At 30.9% G+C, this 14,772-nt stretch overlaps 2 protein-coding genes across 2 annotated transcripts; both read left to right on the top strand.

Moving 5' to 3' along the window:
• The first annotated feature begins 874 nt into the window (after nucleotides 1-874).
• LOC129298399 (mediator of RNA polymerase II transcription subunit 15a-like) lies at nucleotides 875-4,431 on the top strand. The gene is made up of 6 exons (XM_054936802.1): nucleotides 875-1,026; nucleotides 1,384-1,487; nucleotides 2,586-2,700; nucleotides 2,901-2,949; nucleotides 3,492-3,546; nucleotides 4,317-4,431. The coding sequence occupies exons 1-6, from the start codon at nucleotides 1,015-1,017 to the stop codon at nucleotides 4,429-4,431; spliced, it is 450 nt and encodes a 149-aa protein (XP_054792777.1). The 5' UTR covers nucleotides 875-1,014.
• A 100-nt stretch (nucleotides 4,432-4,531) lies between these two features.
• Nucleotides 4,532-5,991, top strand: LOC129298400 (mediator of RNA polymerase II transcription subunit 15a-like). Its single transcript, XM_054936804.1, has 2 exons — nucleotides 4,532-4,703; nucleotides 5,626-5,991. The coding sequence occupies exons 1-2, from the start codon at nucleotides 4,547-4,549 to the stop codon at nucleotides 5,763-5,765; spliced, it is 297 nt and encodes a 98-aa protein (XP_054792779.1). The 5' UTR covers nucleotides 4,532-4,546; the 3' UTR covers nucleotides 5,766-5,991.
• The last annotated feature ends 8,781 nt before the right edge of the window (nucleotides 5,992-14,772 follow it).

Below are 14,772 nucleotides of genomic sequence, written 5' to 3'. Positions count from 1 at the left end.
ATAAATATTGAAATTTTTTTCAAGTGTTTATTTGAAAAAGCTGAATTTTCATACCATATATATATATATATGACTAATTATAGAATAAAAAACCCTAAAAATAAAATATAAAAATCTTGTTATATTATTTAATTTTTTTATGAAAATAGAGATTTACAAGTGAAGGAAAATAGAAACTTATTGGCAATACAAAAAAAAAAGTGAATGAAATAATTGAGAGTATATACTTACTCCTTTCAAAAAATGTAAGACATTTTTAATCAATTTTACCTCCCAATAAATAATTACCTACTTTTAAATTAATCCTATTTTTTTATATTTACTCTTATTAAATATTTTATAATAAATATAAAATTATTCATCAATAGAAAAACTTAAAAAAAAAGGTAATGATTACACTTCAAAAGACTAAAAACACCTTACATTTTTAAATATCTAACTTTTTTTAAATTATCATATATTTTTAATGGAGCAGCATCATAAATACTTTTTACTATCAACTAAATCAAATCAAATAAATATATAAAAAATAATAACGGAAAGATACTGAGAATCTAAAAATATGATTTGATTATCACATGCACAAAATTCTCTAATATTTATAATAAATTTAAATCAATTTTAATACCAATGAATCAAAAATATCAAATCATTGCGCGAGGATCTAAATGGCAATAGCTTCTTTCGTGACGACCACAGCAACTAGCACAGAACCACCCTTTCCTTTCGCTCCACTCTCTCACCAACCGGTCAAGTCAGTCCTCGACTAGCAGTCATCGGCGCCGATCGTAGACTTCCAGTAATCCTACTGTTCTTCTCTTTCTTTGTATTGATAATTTAGTTTCGTTTGCTTTCGGAAACATCATATCTCTCAGATTCTTATGCCATACTTTCTAGTACTTATTAGCACTCAGATGAATCTCTCTACCTTTCGTGATGGCTGGTATATGGGAAATATTTTCTATCTTTGAAGAATTTGAAAGTACTGGGAAAATAATCTTAATTCTCTAGACGATGGATGATCAGGTATCAGTTTTTTTGATCGGAAGTGAAACACATTCAAAACGAATTTGGTGTATCCATCAGGAATATTGCTTTTTAAGCCCTCAAAGATGGAGATGGGGAATTTCTTGTTTCACATCATAGTATTTCTTCACTTCACTTGAGGAATTTGCTGAATTATGAACACGAGCTGAAATCAGGCGCTCTTTTTTTTTGGGGGGGTGTTTGGTTTTCACAGTAGAGTATTTATGATCTTAAGTCCATAATTTTCATATTAAACCAGTAGTTTCTTTTGGCTTGTTTTCAAGTACCTTCTCAATTTCTACGTTTGCTTTCAAAGCTTGATTTCATTTGATACCTTCGCCAATTTGAATTGAATAGGTGCGGTTATTGGAGACCTCCGTAAGTTGCAGAAGTGCTATGGATACACATGATTGGAGGGCTCAATTACTTCCTCATATTCGCCACAGAAAAGTCAATGAAATGTAGGTCTAAATTCTCTATTTGATTAATAAGATGGTCTGAGTAGTATCTGCTTTGAGACGTCATTTGTGCAAACTGTTGATGCTGCCTTAACATCCCCCCGTTGTCACGGACGCTTAAATTTATTTCATCGCAAAACATATATCATTGAATCCCATGGTAAAGGAGCTATAACAGGCATTGCATGTCATTGGCAAACCCATCGAACCGCTGATTCTTCTATTTGCTGGTTCAGGAACCATATTACTTGATTTATTCAATTTCTCTTGACACGCTAGTGTTTTCCATTTATAGACAACGCTGGACATTTCTATTTCAAACTTTTAATGCTGTATGTGAGCTCCATTCAAGATTTCTAGAAGGCAGTGTTTATCTTATCTTTGCCCATAGCCTTGGTTGGGGGACTAGGAACTATTTTTGTGTTCTATATATTGTCGTTATGACCTTGAAAGCCGCTGATATTTGTTGTTACTTTCACTATGGCCCAAAATATTTGGAATAAAATTTGTGTTATATGCCTATCTTGGGTGCGAACTAGATTAGTTTTAATAGATTGGGAAAAGAAAAACAACAACAACAACAACAAGTCTTTATCCCACTAGGTGGGGTTGGCTACATGGATTGCAAGACGCCATTGTGCTCTATCATTTATCAAACTTTTAGGAATATTATTAATTAAGAGATCGCGTTCAACAACTTCTAAGAGTGTTCTCTTAGGCCTTCTTCTACCCCTCTTAATCAGACTCAAAGTTATATGTTCCACTCTTCTCACTGGTGCCTCCCTTGGTCTTTTTTGTACATGTCCAAACCATGTCAACCGATTTTTACCATTTTTTCTCAATAGGTGCTACCCTCACTTTTTCGCGTATGTGCTCATTTCGAATTTTATCTTTACGTGTATGTCCGCACATCCATCGTAACAATCCACTCCAGATGACATGTTTTCTTATCATTTATTTTCAATAAAACGAAAAACCAGCCAAAAAAAAATGAAGGGGCTGGACGCTTAGATAATGATCATATTTTTTTCAGTTGACCGTTGTATATAGTCCTCAACTTCTTGATTCCATATCATTGTAACACGACTCTTCATTGTGTAGAATGAGTATATTGAAATCGTATCAGTCTGACGGTGATGATGATGATGAATTACTTGAATTTCTAAAAAGTGCACAAGGTTTTGAGCAGAAGACTTATGCTGGCGCAACTAGCCAGGTACATACACAATAATGTGTAATCTCAATTACTATAATATTTGCGGTCATCTATGCAGATGGGTGAATCATGATGTAAGTATTGTTTTAACAGGCTTAACTTTAGCAGTGGCCCACTTTTTTTTTTTTTTAAAATGCTGTCATGATTGCTGATTTGCTGTGATGCTAATTTTCTTACATTTTGGCATTTCCTAATTTCAGGAAGATTATTTACAGAAAATATCTTCAATGTTGCAGTTAATAAGTGAAAGTAAGTCCCAGAACAATATCACTGTTATGCCATCGGATTCAGTTATTAACCCATTTTAGATTTTGGAAGTTTTTAATCCTAAAGCCTCTGAACTCATTGTATTGGTTGAATGTTCAGGGTCTACTCTGACTTTATTCTTAGCAATTCAGCCTTAGCTTTCCACTAACGAAAATTTCAATTTGCAACTTCTTTTTTGTTTGATATCATATATAGAATGTTGGCTAAGTTTTATGATATTTTCATTTAATTTTTATCTCAAACAAATACCTCTTGTATTTCATTTGAATATCATCCAAATTTTGTGCATTTGCATTGTAATTTTGTCTTGGATAGGAGTGCTTTTCTGTCATAGTAATTTATTACTCTTTTGATTTGATATTATTAATTGATGTTATTTTTATTGTCTTCTCTGCATGCAACCATGCTACTATTGTTTTTCCATCGACAATCATATGATTTAAGTACTCTGTTATTGATTCCTCAATCTAAATTTGTTAGTATGAATAATTGGAGAGGTACTCAAGTTGGATGATCCTTTACAGAGTATTGGACGGCTGGACTGCAACCTGATAGTCGCGGAAGAATCATCAACAGAATGTATAAATTTTTATGTTGTTTTACTTTGGTCATATATTGCATGATGGTGGAAAATCGTATTCCACACTTCGTTAGAGTTCTCTCATTTTTTATTCGGAATTATTGATAACCAACTTAAGATTGATGCTCAAGATTATGTTTTGTGGCTGAGGAACTATAAAACATAATTTTTCTTATGACTATTGAATTGTATTTTTTTGCATACTTTGTGTCTTGAACTTATTTTTAATTTAATTTTTTTTAAGAGGTCCCCACCGCAATTCGATATTTGGGAGGTTTCTTAATACACTTATTATTATGTGTTTTTTTCAGTTATATTCTGCTTCTTGTTTGGTGTAGTTAGACGACTTCTTCATTGGCCAAAAAAAAAAAAAGTTAAGAGGCTTCTTATTGTATGCTTTTTTTTTTTTTTTTAATTGTGGAGAGGGGAGCTTTTTAAGACGCAAAAGAGATTATCTCCTCCAATTAGGAAATTCATTTATGGTATCCATGTATAACTCTGAACTGAGCTTGATGAGTCCATGCTATTGTGTTGCTTTTTGGTCCTTTTTTGATATGAAAATGGACATGAAATGTTACAAGGAGGAGTAGTATTTGATACTGTCATCATTTATATTTCTAATCAAAATCCAAAATTCTGTGCATTCTTTTGGAAAATGTGAAGGGCATGAACGGTACCTTATGATCATGCTTGTTATTTGGAGGACTGTCTAATGCTATATGCTTCCCTATGAGTTATTGTAATTAAACTGGTGTTATTCACCTTATAGATTGGAAACATTAAGAAGACATCTTCCTGTTTCTGGCCAAGAGGGATTAGATGAACTTCGTAAAATTGCTGCAAGATTTGAGGAGAAGATTTACAATGCAGCAACGGCCAGGTAGAGCATCACAGTTTTAATTCTGACAGCCCTCTTGATAGATCATTCATCTGAGCAGATGAATTGTGATAGAAAGTTGAGCAGTAGGTTAACTGTCTTGTAGAATATCATGGATTGCCATGATTTCTTTCATCTCTAACATTCCCTCATTTCAGGCTGATTATCTTCGGAGAATATCATTGAAGATGCTGACAATGGAAAATAGAGGCCAAAACACCATAGCTAACTCTATGCGATCAAACCTTGGTGACAATGGTGATGGACCTTCAGATACAGGTATTGGAATTCAAAAGCTTCATGGTCTGATCTGTTTGCTACAAGTAGCCTATGCAAGGTCATGAGCTGATAGTACTTTCATACCTTTTTTTTTTTTGGGGTCAGAACAATTTGATGTTTTGATTTGTGAATAAAACTTAATGAGAACTAAGCTAATGATGTTAGGTTTTATGGTGCATGTGTAGAAGTATGCGCAGTGTGTAAAATAATGTATCTCATGGAGTGTGTGTGTGAAATAAGGGGTGGTTTCTCTCCACTGCTTTTTCTCCTCTATTTTTCTACTGCAAATTTGAACATTTCACATTAAATATATAATTTTAAAAATTATCAAATCTAAATCATCAAATCCAATTTAATGGTCCAAATCTATATTGGTTTCTCTTCTCCTTTCAGAGGAGGAAAGCCAATGCCCAACACCGTTAAATAATGTATCTCGTGAACTGTGTGCAAAATGTATGTAGTTGTCTTGAAAGATGTGACATGTCTTCGCTCAATTTGAATGTTTTCAATGAAGTCTATATATATATATATATATTAATATTTAAGGTAGGTGGTTTGGAAATGATGCACTCTCTTGTTCATAATATGGGACATTTGTTAGAATCACTGTCCAAAATATAGTGTATTAGATAGTTTTTATAATTTTTTTAACTATACCTCCACTTCATTTCTTATTTCTTTAGAAAATAGATCTATTGGAATTTCAATTGTCATTATTAAGGCATCTATTTAGGAAATTTAATGAGTGAATAATTGAAAAAATATGCAATTTTTAAAAGATAAAAGTTCCAACAAACTTTTATTTTTTTTTTAAGAACCATGAAGAAGTTATCAATGCTCTATGTTGTGGATCAAATGAAGCTTATTTTTTGAATGGTGAATGTTAAGAAAACATATTTTTTATTTTTTGAATGGTGAATAGGGTCTGTTACTGTTAGGCGGGCTCAAGTGCTTGGAGGGCAGGTGGCACCATCAGAGGGAGAGAGAAATGCTTCAGGAAGACAATCTATAAGAAAAAGGAAGCGGCCTCAGTGGCTAGCTGATTTTGTCACCAATCTATAGATAGCTGATTTTTTTTTTTCTTTGTTTTTTATCGATAGCCGTATTTTCATATACTCGTTGTCTCATTTCCTCGGGCCATTGCAAATGATGTGGACCAAATGTTAATGGCCAGGCCACTATTTCGATTGTAGTGTCCTCTGTATGTCCTCTGTAGTGTGTCGTTTTGCAATATTGGCTTATAGGGCCTTTGACGTAATGACTAATGAGAAGGAATGCTTGCATAGGATTTGGAGTGGCTTTGGACCTTATTCTTTGGTTGGATAAGAAAAAAATAGAGATGGATAAAAAAAATAGAGAACAAGTAAAATTAAAAGAAAAAAGTTTCTAAAAATAGTAAAAAAACTTTTTTTTTGTAATTTCTCTTCTTAATTTTCTCCTCCTTATTTTCTTTTTGCTTTTCGGATCATTTTCTCCTCAACTTCCAACTTTCAACCGCCTCTGTCAAGTTGGCCAAAAGAGGGATGACAAAGGTCATTATTAAGTGTTAAACCATGATATAATGGTTTATGACAAGATTTATGAAAAATAATCTAATAAATATAAATCACTATACTAGATCGGATTATTCTTTCCTCCCAACTCCGATTTGGGGGAAGAAAACTTTAAAGGAAATGAAAAAAATTGAAAAAGAAATTGTTACCGCTCATTACATTTAAATAGAAGAAAAAACAGAGAAAAAAGAGCAAATATGGTAATAATTATAATACCCCTTTATCAAAATGTATCAAGAAACTGAATTTCATACCAGAATTAAAAATTAATATATATTAATGTATACTCCTTCATTGTATCAAATACACACACACACAAACTCCTTCCTAATATATACAAATATATACTTCAAGATTCAGATACAAAATATATTAATTAATATACAATCCTTCCTCTTAAATTTAACATTCAAAATCAATTTCGAACTTTAAGAAGGTACTTAAAGATTACACTAATGCCCAACTAGTTTTGAATAAATCAAAACCAAAGGTTATACTTCAAAATCAAGATTAAAAATATTTTCCATATCCTCATCCGCATGAGTGGAATATTTTTCAATTGTGAGAAAATCAAAAATCAAAGCCTTGGAAAGAGAAGCATAGGGGGGTGGATGAACATATCCATCTACTGGGTATATTTCTGTGAAGAAGATAGAATCAGAAAAATAAGACAAAATTAAAAAAAAGAATTGAAAAAATGAAAAAAAAATCCAATCATTGGGGGAAAATGAGCGAGGACGATAATACCAAGGAAGAATAGTGCAAGGCAATGCCGATGAGGATGCTTGGGTTGAAGAAATGGAAAGATTTTCTTTTCCACTTTTCCTTCCTTGTCCAAGCAGGTTGTTTTCTATTCAATTTTTTTCTCATATTTTCTATCTTTCCATCCAAACTTGATTTGAATAGTTTAGGAGAGCATTGAAAAAAATTAAAAAAAATACTAAAAAATATTAAATCTAGATCATTTAAAATTTAATGCGGTGGTTGATTACTTAAGAATTGAGACAAGGGAAATATTTGAATTTCAGTTGTACATAATTGATTATAAACAAACTGATTAATATGATTGATTTTGAATATAATTAATTATGTTATGGGATATATAATTTATTTATAAAATTAATTAATAAGATTGATTTTAATCAGTATTGAAAAGTAGAACTAAAATGCAAAATTAAAAAACAAGTAAAATTATGGTTTTGTGAAAATATATCCAAACATCCTTGTTACATATTAAAATTAATTATGGATAAAAAACCATATTTTTCAAAAAATAATCAATTAGATTTCAGTTGTGTATAATTAATTATAAGCAAACTAATTAATATGATTGATTTTGAATATAATTAATTATGTTATGAGGTGTATAATTGATTATAAAATTAATTAATAAGATTAATTTTAATTAGAATTAAAAAGTAGAATTAAAATGAAAAATGAAAAGCAAGTAAAATCATAGTTTTGTGAAAATATATCCAAACATCCTTGTTACATATTAAAATCAATTATGGTTAAAAAACCATGTTTTCCAAAAAAAAAAAATCAAACACTCATTATACATGCCAAAATTAATTATGAACCAATTATCATGGTTTTTTTAAAAATATCCAAACACCCTCATACATGCCAAAATTAATTGTGAACTCAAAATCATGGTTATATGATAAGATACTATTACTTGTTTTTCAATTCATATTTTCAATTTTACTTTTCTAAAAATTTATTCAAAAATCATATAAATTATTTACAAACCTGTTTGGCAACCTGTTATGAAAATAGTTTTCTGTTCTCCAGAATAAAAAAATAAAACAATCTGTTTAGTAACATATTTTTTAAAAAAATATTTTGGAGAATAAAAAATAAAATATTATTCTGCAGAATAGAAAAAAATAGAAATATTTTTTAAATATTTTGGGATTATTATTCTGAAAAATAAAAGAGAATAAAAAAATACATATTTTTTATTATTTTTTTTTTTCAAAACATGTTTTACAAAATACTATTGCTTTGGGAGAGATCATATTTCTCTGATTTGTTATAGCATGCTTTTCCAGTACTTGTTATCACTTGGGTGAACCTCTTTACCTTCCATTACGGCTGGCATATGTGAAATATTTTCCAACTCGCGAAGAATTTGAAAGTACTGGGAAACTAATCTCAGTTCTCTAGACGATGGATGATCAAGTGCTAGTTTATTTTAACGGAAAAGAAACATATTCCAAACGATTTTGGTGTATGATGCATTAGGAATAGTACTAGTTATAGCCATGAAAGATGAGGACTGGGAATTTCACTTTCACGTCATGCTATCTCATCTCTTCACTTGAGGAATTTGCTGAATTATGAACACGAGCTGATATCAGGTGCCCAACCTTTTTTTTTTAAATGTGGGTTTTGGTTTTCGCAAGAGTATTTATGATCTTGAGTCCATTATTTTCTTAATAAGCCAGCAGTTTCTATTGACTTGTTTAAAAATGCCTGCTCAATTTATATGCTTGCTTTTAAAGCTTGATTTCATTTAATTGGTCAAATTTTGGTACCTTGTCTGATTTGGATTGAATAGGTTCAATCATTCAAAATATCCTCTCATGGTGCAGACCCTACTATGGATACACATGATTGGAGGGTTCAGCTGCTGCCTCGTATTCGCCAAATAAAAGTCAATGAAATGTAGGCCCAAATTCGGCATTTAATTAATAAGATGATCTGTTTGCTCCAAAAAATATCATAATAAGATGATCTGAGTAGTATCTGCTTCCACCTGTCAATTCTGCTAACTATCAATGTTATTATCAGTGTTTTAAAAATCAGATTGGACCAAATAGTCGGACTAATCTAACCATCGATCGATCTGGTTCATAGAAAAAAATCATTTTAGGAGTTGAGCCGGATTGATCCATTTCAAACCGGCGATCGGACCAGGAACCGGAATCAAGTTGGGAACCGGATCTGATTTTCAAAAATTGAACTGTTCAAAAAAACTTTTTTTTATTTTTTATCAAATTTTTTTAAAAAATGACTAATTTTTTTAATCATTTGATATTATGTTATATCATGTGGCTTATTAAGTCATGATAAACTTAAAATAATTTTTTTTAAGTTAAATAGAAATTTTATATGTATTTCTTATATTTAAATTATTATATATATATATATATATAATTTTTTTAATTTAATTATTACGTCACCGGTTGGACAATTGATCCAACTCGGTTGAACCATGCGAATCATAAATCGTTGACTTTTTCGATTCAATGTCCGGTCCAATTTTAAAAACATTGATTATTATAACATTCCTGTTGTTTGTTATGGAGGATTAAATTTATTTCATCGGTAAACAATGACAGTTATCAATTTAATCACGAAACATATATCATTATCTATAGGAAAGGAGCTATCTTGGGAATTAACTAGAAATTTGGAACATTTCTCGTTTATTCTTTTTAGTGGATTTGGGAGAAGGAAGAAGCTTATAATTGTCAGGTGCCAGGATGATGACTCAAGTCTTTCACAGCCTACTCCTGATGATTGTCTGTTTTCCTGCATTTCTTTTCCCAGAAAAAAAAAATGAAGGGGCTGGACTTTTACATAATGATCATGCTTTTTCAGTTAAGCATTGTTTTTCCTCAACATCTTAATGCCATATTTTTGTAAAACCATCCTTCATTTGTAGAATGATTAAATTAAAGATGCCTACGTCTCATGCTGATGATGATGAATTGATTTGTCACACCCAAATTTTTAAAGTGTGACCAGCTGAAAAATAAAAAACTCATATTTTATAAGTTTAAATTCTTAACACATCTAACATATTAATTTCAATTTTATCGTACAATCATCACTTATATTAAGCAATTATTAATAGAAACAAAATACTTAAACTAGCTGTAAAAATTTTAGTAGAGTCTCCGTTGTAAGTTGGATTTCTTGAAATCTCTACAACCTACCAAAAATACATCTAAGCAGCATTTGGAGTTTTACTCCGATACAGTATATACCAACCAAAATAATTTAATTAAGAATCCTGCCTATATGATTCATGGATTGATTTTAAAACAAAAAGATAAAATGTTTAAATATTTACATTATTCCACAATATAGTTGAAGCAACAAAATATTTCTCTTCTCAAGGAGTTCCACAAGATCTATTAAAGAATAGGTCCACTTCTACTATCTAAATATCAAAAAAAAAATTTCAGTAAATAACGTCTCCAATTAATAAATAAATAAATAATAATCATAAACACAAAATAAAAAATAAATAACTAATCTAATAATTGATCGTGTTATTAACGAACAGTACAATTTGTCCCCAGCTTAGGGTTCTAACTTCATCACTGTCCCTCATTATCTCTTATGCTCCCCCTCCTTGTGAGTTTTGTAATTCTCTTTTTCCACTATGTCTTTTCCTTTTATTATCTCTTTTTTGCTTCCCTCTCGTTGCTGTCAAGGATTATTGGATATAATTTTAAATAGTTTATGACAGTTTTGTATTTATCTAAGAAAAAAATAAAGTAAAATCAATGAAGCTAAAGGAAATGTTTTAATTTGTTTCATCAGAACATCGATTCAACTTAGTTAATTGATATAAAACTGAATGGCAATTGATTCATATAGACTAAGAATCAATCTGACAATGCCTTTGACTCTATGTGGGCATATTTGGACAGAGCCTTGTGTAATTTTTTTATATATAGATACTTTTTCTAGTTTGTATTTAAATATATTGCCTTTAGTAGGATACCATAAAAAAAGTAATATGGGATGATGTTTATTTTGATGATGTTTGAATGAGGATCACAGGCAGGTCGAAAATAGTAGGGGTATGAGCTCTTAGGTTTGGTTTGGATGGAGAGAAATGTGGGAAAAAATAATGAGAAGAGAAATTTTTTAAAAATAATAAATTTTTTACAATTTTTAGAACTTTTTCCTTTTAGTTTTCTTTTCTCCCTATTTTTCTTTTCGTCTAAATGAAGGGTTTGAGTGAAATAAATAACAAATTGATAATATTAGAATTAGAAATAGTATTAATTGATTGGAAACAAATTTGGCTATCATACAACATGAAATATTTCATTTAAATTGTGATGCACAAGATAAAAAAATATCAGAAATCGACTTTAGATAATTGTGAAGAAAATCTGTGGGCTTAGAAATCTAGAATTTCTTGGATTAAAAATGGGTTCTATGTTACAAATGTTAATGTGCCAAGGTCGTCTCATATATATATATATATATATATAAGGAATTATTAATTAAAGAGATTGAACTTACAGTGAAAACCATTAATTCAAATGGAATCCCAGGTCCCCATGATTGAATGCTAAGTTTTATTAAAAAAACAAAAGAAATAATGTAATTTTTAATTTCTTAACTTTGTCTGAATTATTGATTTCATTTGTTAACTTTAATTTTTATTGAGTTAGTCTCTGAAATTTATTGCAACTATCAATTTAGTCCTTATTATTTTAAAAAAAGGAAACACTATTAAAATTTGCTAATATGAATAACACAATATTAATTACTATAATGTATTTTAAGAAAAAATAAGTGTAATTATTTAGTTTTGAATAAAGCATGCTCTGAAATTTTTAAAAACAAGATAACAAAATATCAAGTAATGTAAGGGATTATATTGATAAAAATAAAATTGATGAGGGCTAATTTGTTTATACTTAGCTATATGTATATGTTAATTCATCAATAGCTTTACACATTATATTATTTTAAGAGTTGGCTTGTGTCCTAAAACTTAAATGACTCACATGATAATTTAAAACACATAAATGACTAAATCAATAAAAATTAAACTTGAAAGACTAAATCAATAATTAAGATAAATTTGAGTGACTAAAAATTTTATTATCTCTTGAAAACATGGGACATTGCAAAAAAGGATGTTATTTAATAGGTAAAATCTTTTTTTCTCCACTAGGAAGTTACATAATTTCTTCAACCTTCATTGTGCCTTTTCTTTAAAAAAAAAGGACAGTGGAATGCAAAAGTTAAATGAATTTAGACCAATTACCTTTGCCATGTGGTTAATCAAATTATCTCAAAGGTTTTATGTAATGGATTAGAAACATTCCAAATCACCTTATCACCAGACCGATTTCTATGCTCATCTCACCTTGAGATGACATCTAAACTGTAACATCCTAAATTTTTTTCATTTAGTAATTATAGGTATTTTCAAGGGTAAATTGATCAATTTAGATAAATTATTGAGTAATGAGGTTTATGGGAGACTAATATAGTTTTTTGGATCCTCGAATAGCCTTAGAAAAGGGCTAGGTCGGTGTTTGAACAGGCCATGGCATGAAAGAGAGTTTAAATTTTGGTAGGGGTTTCTGTGTCATGCACCACGGCAGGCGTGTCAATGTGCCGCGGCACATGTGCAAAATTAGCACTTATCAAACACGAAAATAGATCAAAAACAAAAGAAAAAAAAAGAGATAATGAGAGAGTAATGGAGAAGAGCTTGTGTTCTGCTAGGGCACAATCCTTAAACCACATTGGGAGCATTTAGAGCTTGAATTATTATTAGGTAAGTTTCACATTTCCTCTTCTCCCTCATTATGCGAAAGTATGGACTTATGGGGCAATGGGGGCTCTTATTTTGATTTCCTTAGGTTTAGGCCGAAGCCATTAGCTTTTTTAAAGTCTTGGGAGTTAAATCAACCCTAAGTTTATGAGTTTTATGGTGATTGAGAATTTTTGTTGAGGGTTTGGACAAACCCTAGGCATAATCTAAAGATTTTGAGACAATGTGAGAAATTGACTAGTGTTAGTATGTTGGGATGTTTAATAGGATGGTTAGAGTGTTTGGGAATGGTTGGTGTTGTTAAAAAGAAATTTGAGTGTTATGGGTATTTAGAACCTAGTGAATTCAGGGTTTATTCAAAGTGATAATTGACAATTTTCACTTGATTATGTAGATTGAGTATTACTTGAGTTACCTCATGCATATAGAATGTGTGGAGCTAACATTAAGCCATGATAACCCTTTTATGTGACAAAGAGTTGAGGTAACAAAATAATTTACACTACTTAATTATATTGCATAATTGTTTGTGAGTAGATATGTTGATTTGAACTTGAAATTTGATAACCTTTCATATTGCGAAATGTGATTTTTCATGCATGTTAAACGAATTGCAATAATTGACATGATGAAAGTTTTATGTGGGCTGGCTGAGAAATGTGAAATATATATGTGTTACACATGATGAGTTTAAGCATGATCATGTTAGGAGGTGAGAGTTTACTTATAGGAAGGGTAGTGACAATCCATATAGCATATATCTCCTTAGTGTTTAGTGAGGTATGGCGTTGGAGATTTTCTCCTTAGTATCCATGTGAGATACAGCATTGGAGAGTGACGCTTCTTAACATCAGTGATACGGTGTTAGAGTAACAACATCCCAATTTGTGTGCGATAGGGGGAAACCATAGTCCAGAAATGGGATAGGACACCTTTGGCCAGGTGATCCTACCACTGAAGGTGAGCTCGGACCATTGTAAATGTGCACTTGGTCTAAGAGCCTATAGTTTCAATCGGGGTGATATGGAGGCTTAGATGGTAGAATGGTCATACTAGTGGTAAATAATTTATGTTTTTAAAAATGAATTGTTGAATATGCTACAGTGGAAATGAAAAAATTATCTTGAACTATGTTAAAAGTATATTATGGTATTTAAAAGCTTTACTCCCTTATGGTTGTGCATGTTAATTAATAATAGTAAATTATTCTGTTACTGAAATGTTTATCTCACCCTGTGGTTATATTTTACAGGCGAGGGCTCTGGTAGGGGTAAAGGAAGGAAGGGACAATTGAAGAGTGAAGAGCAATAGTTGTATAGCTCTTCCCTTTCCTCTTTTTAGGTATTGTAACGAATATTGCCATTACATAATGTCAATTTAGAAACATGACATTATTTGTTTATCACTTGTATGAATTTATGATAAGTATGCATATCTTGGTCCAAGGTTGATATTGTGAATTGAGTGTGTGTACTTGGCCAAGTTACAATTACAAGCAATATACTTGAAGTGATTTATATGCCAACATGACCAAATTAATGTGTGTTAAATTTAATCCACCCCTTTGTGTTATTGTCAAATAGGGCTTTGGTGGTCATTTTGAGTGTAATTGCTTATTTGTTTGATATGAATGAATTGTCATGTTGTGTGTGGTTTATTTAAGGTGGTTAAAGTGTCTCTAGGGTTAATGGCATTTGGTATTGTGAGTTGGACACTTTTGAATGTGTTTTGAGATGAAAATGAACCATTTTAGATTCGAGTGTTCATCTTTTTAATGGATGATTGTTTGAGTGTGAGACCGATGCCATTAGTTAGAGGGTTTGGAGAGCTTTGTGTGGACACTTAAACTACTCAAATAAGACTTCGGATGGCAAAATAGTAGGTGCGCTATAGCGCAAATGGCCTTAGAGGGACTTGTTCCTTTGTGCCATTTTCCGCGGTGGGTGCAGCTTGCATCGTGACAGACGAGCCA

Source organism: Prosopis cineraria, unplaced genomic scaffold, assembly GCF_029017545.1.
Source record: "Prosopis cineraria cultivar Desert tree isolate PC_DT_omini unplaced genomic scaffold, ASM2901754v1 PC797, whole genome shotgun sequence".
NCBI lineage: Eukaryota > Viridiplantae > Streptophyta > Magnoliopsida > Fabales > Fabaceae > Prosopis > Prosopis cineraria.
This window is presented reverse-complemented; position numbering and strand designations above follow the sequence as displayed.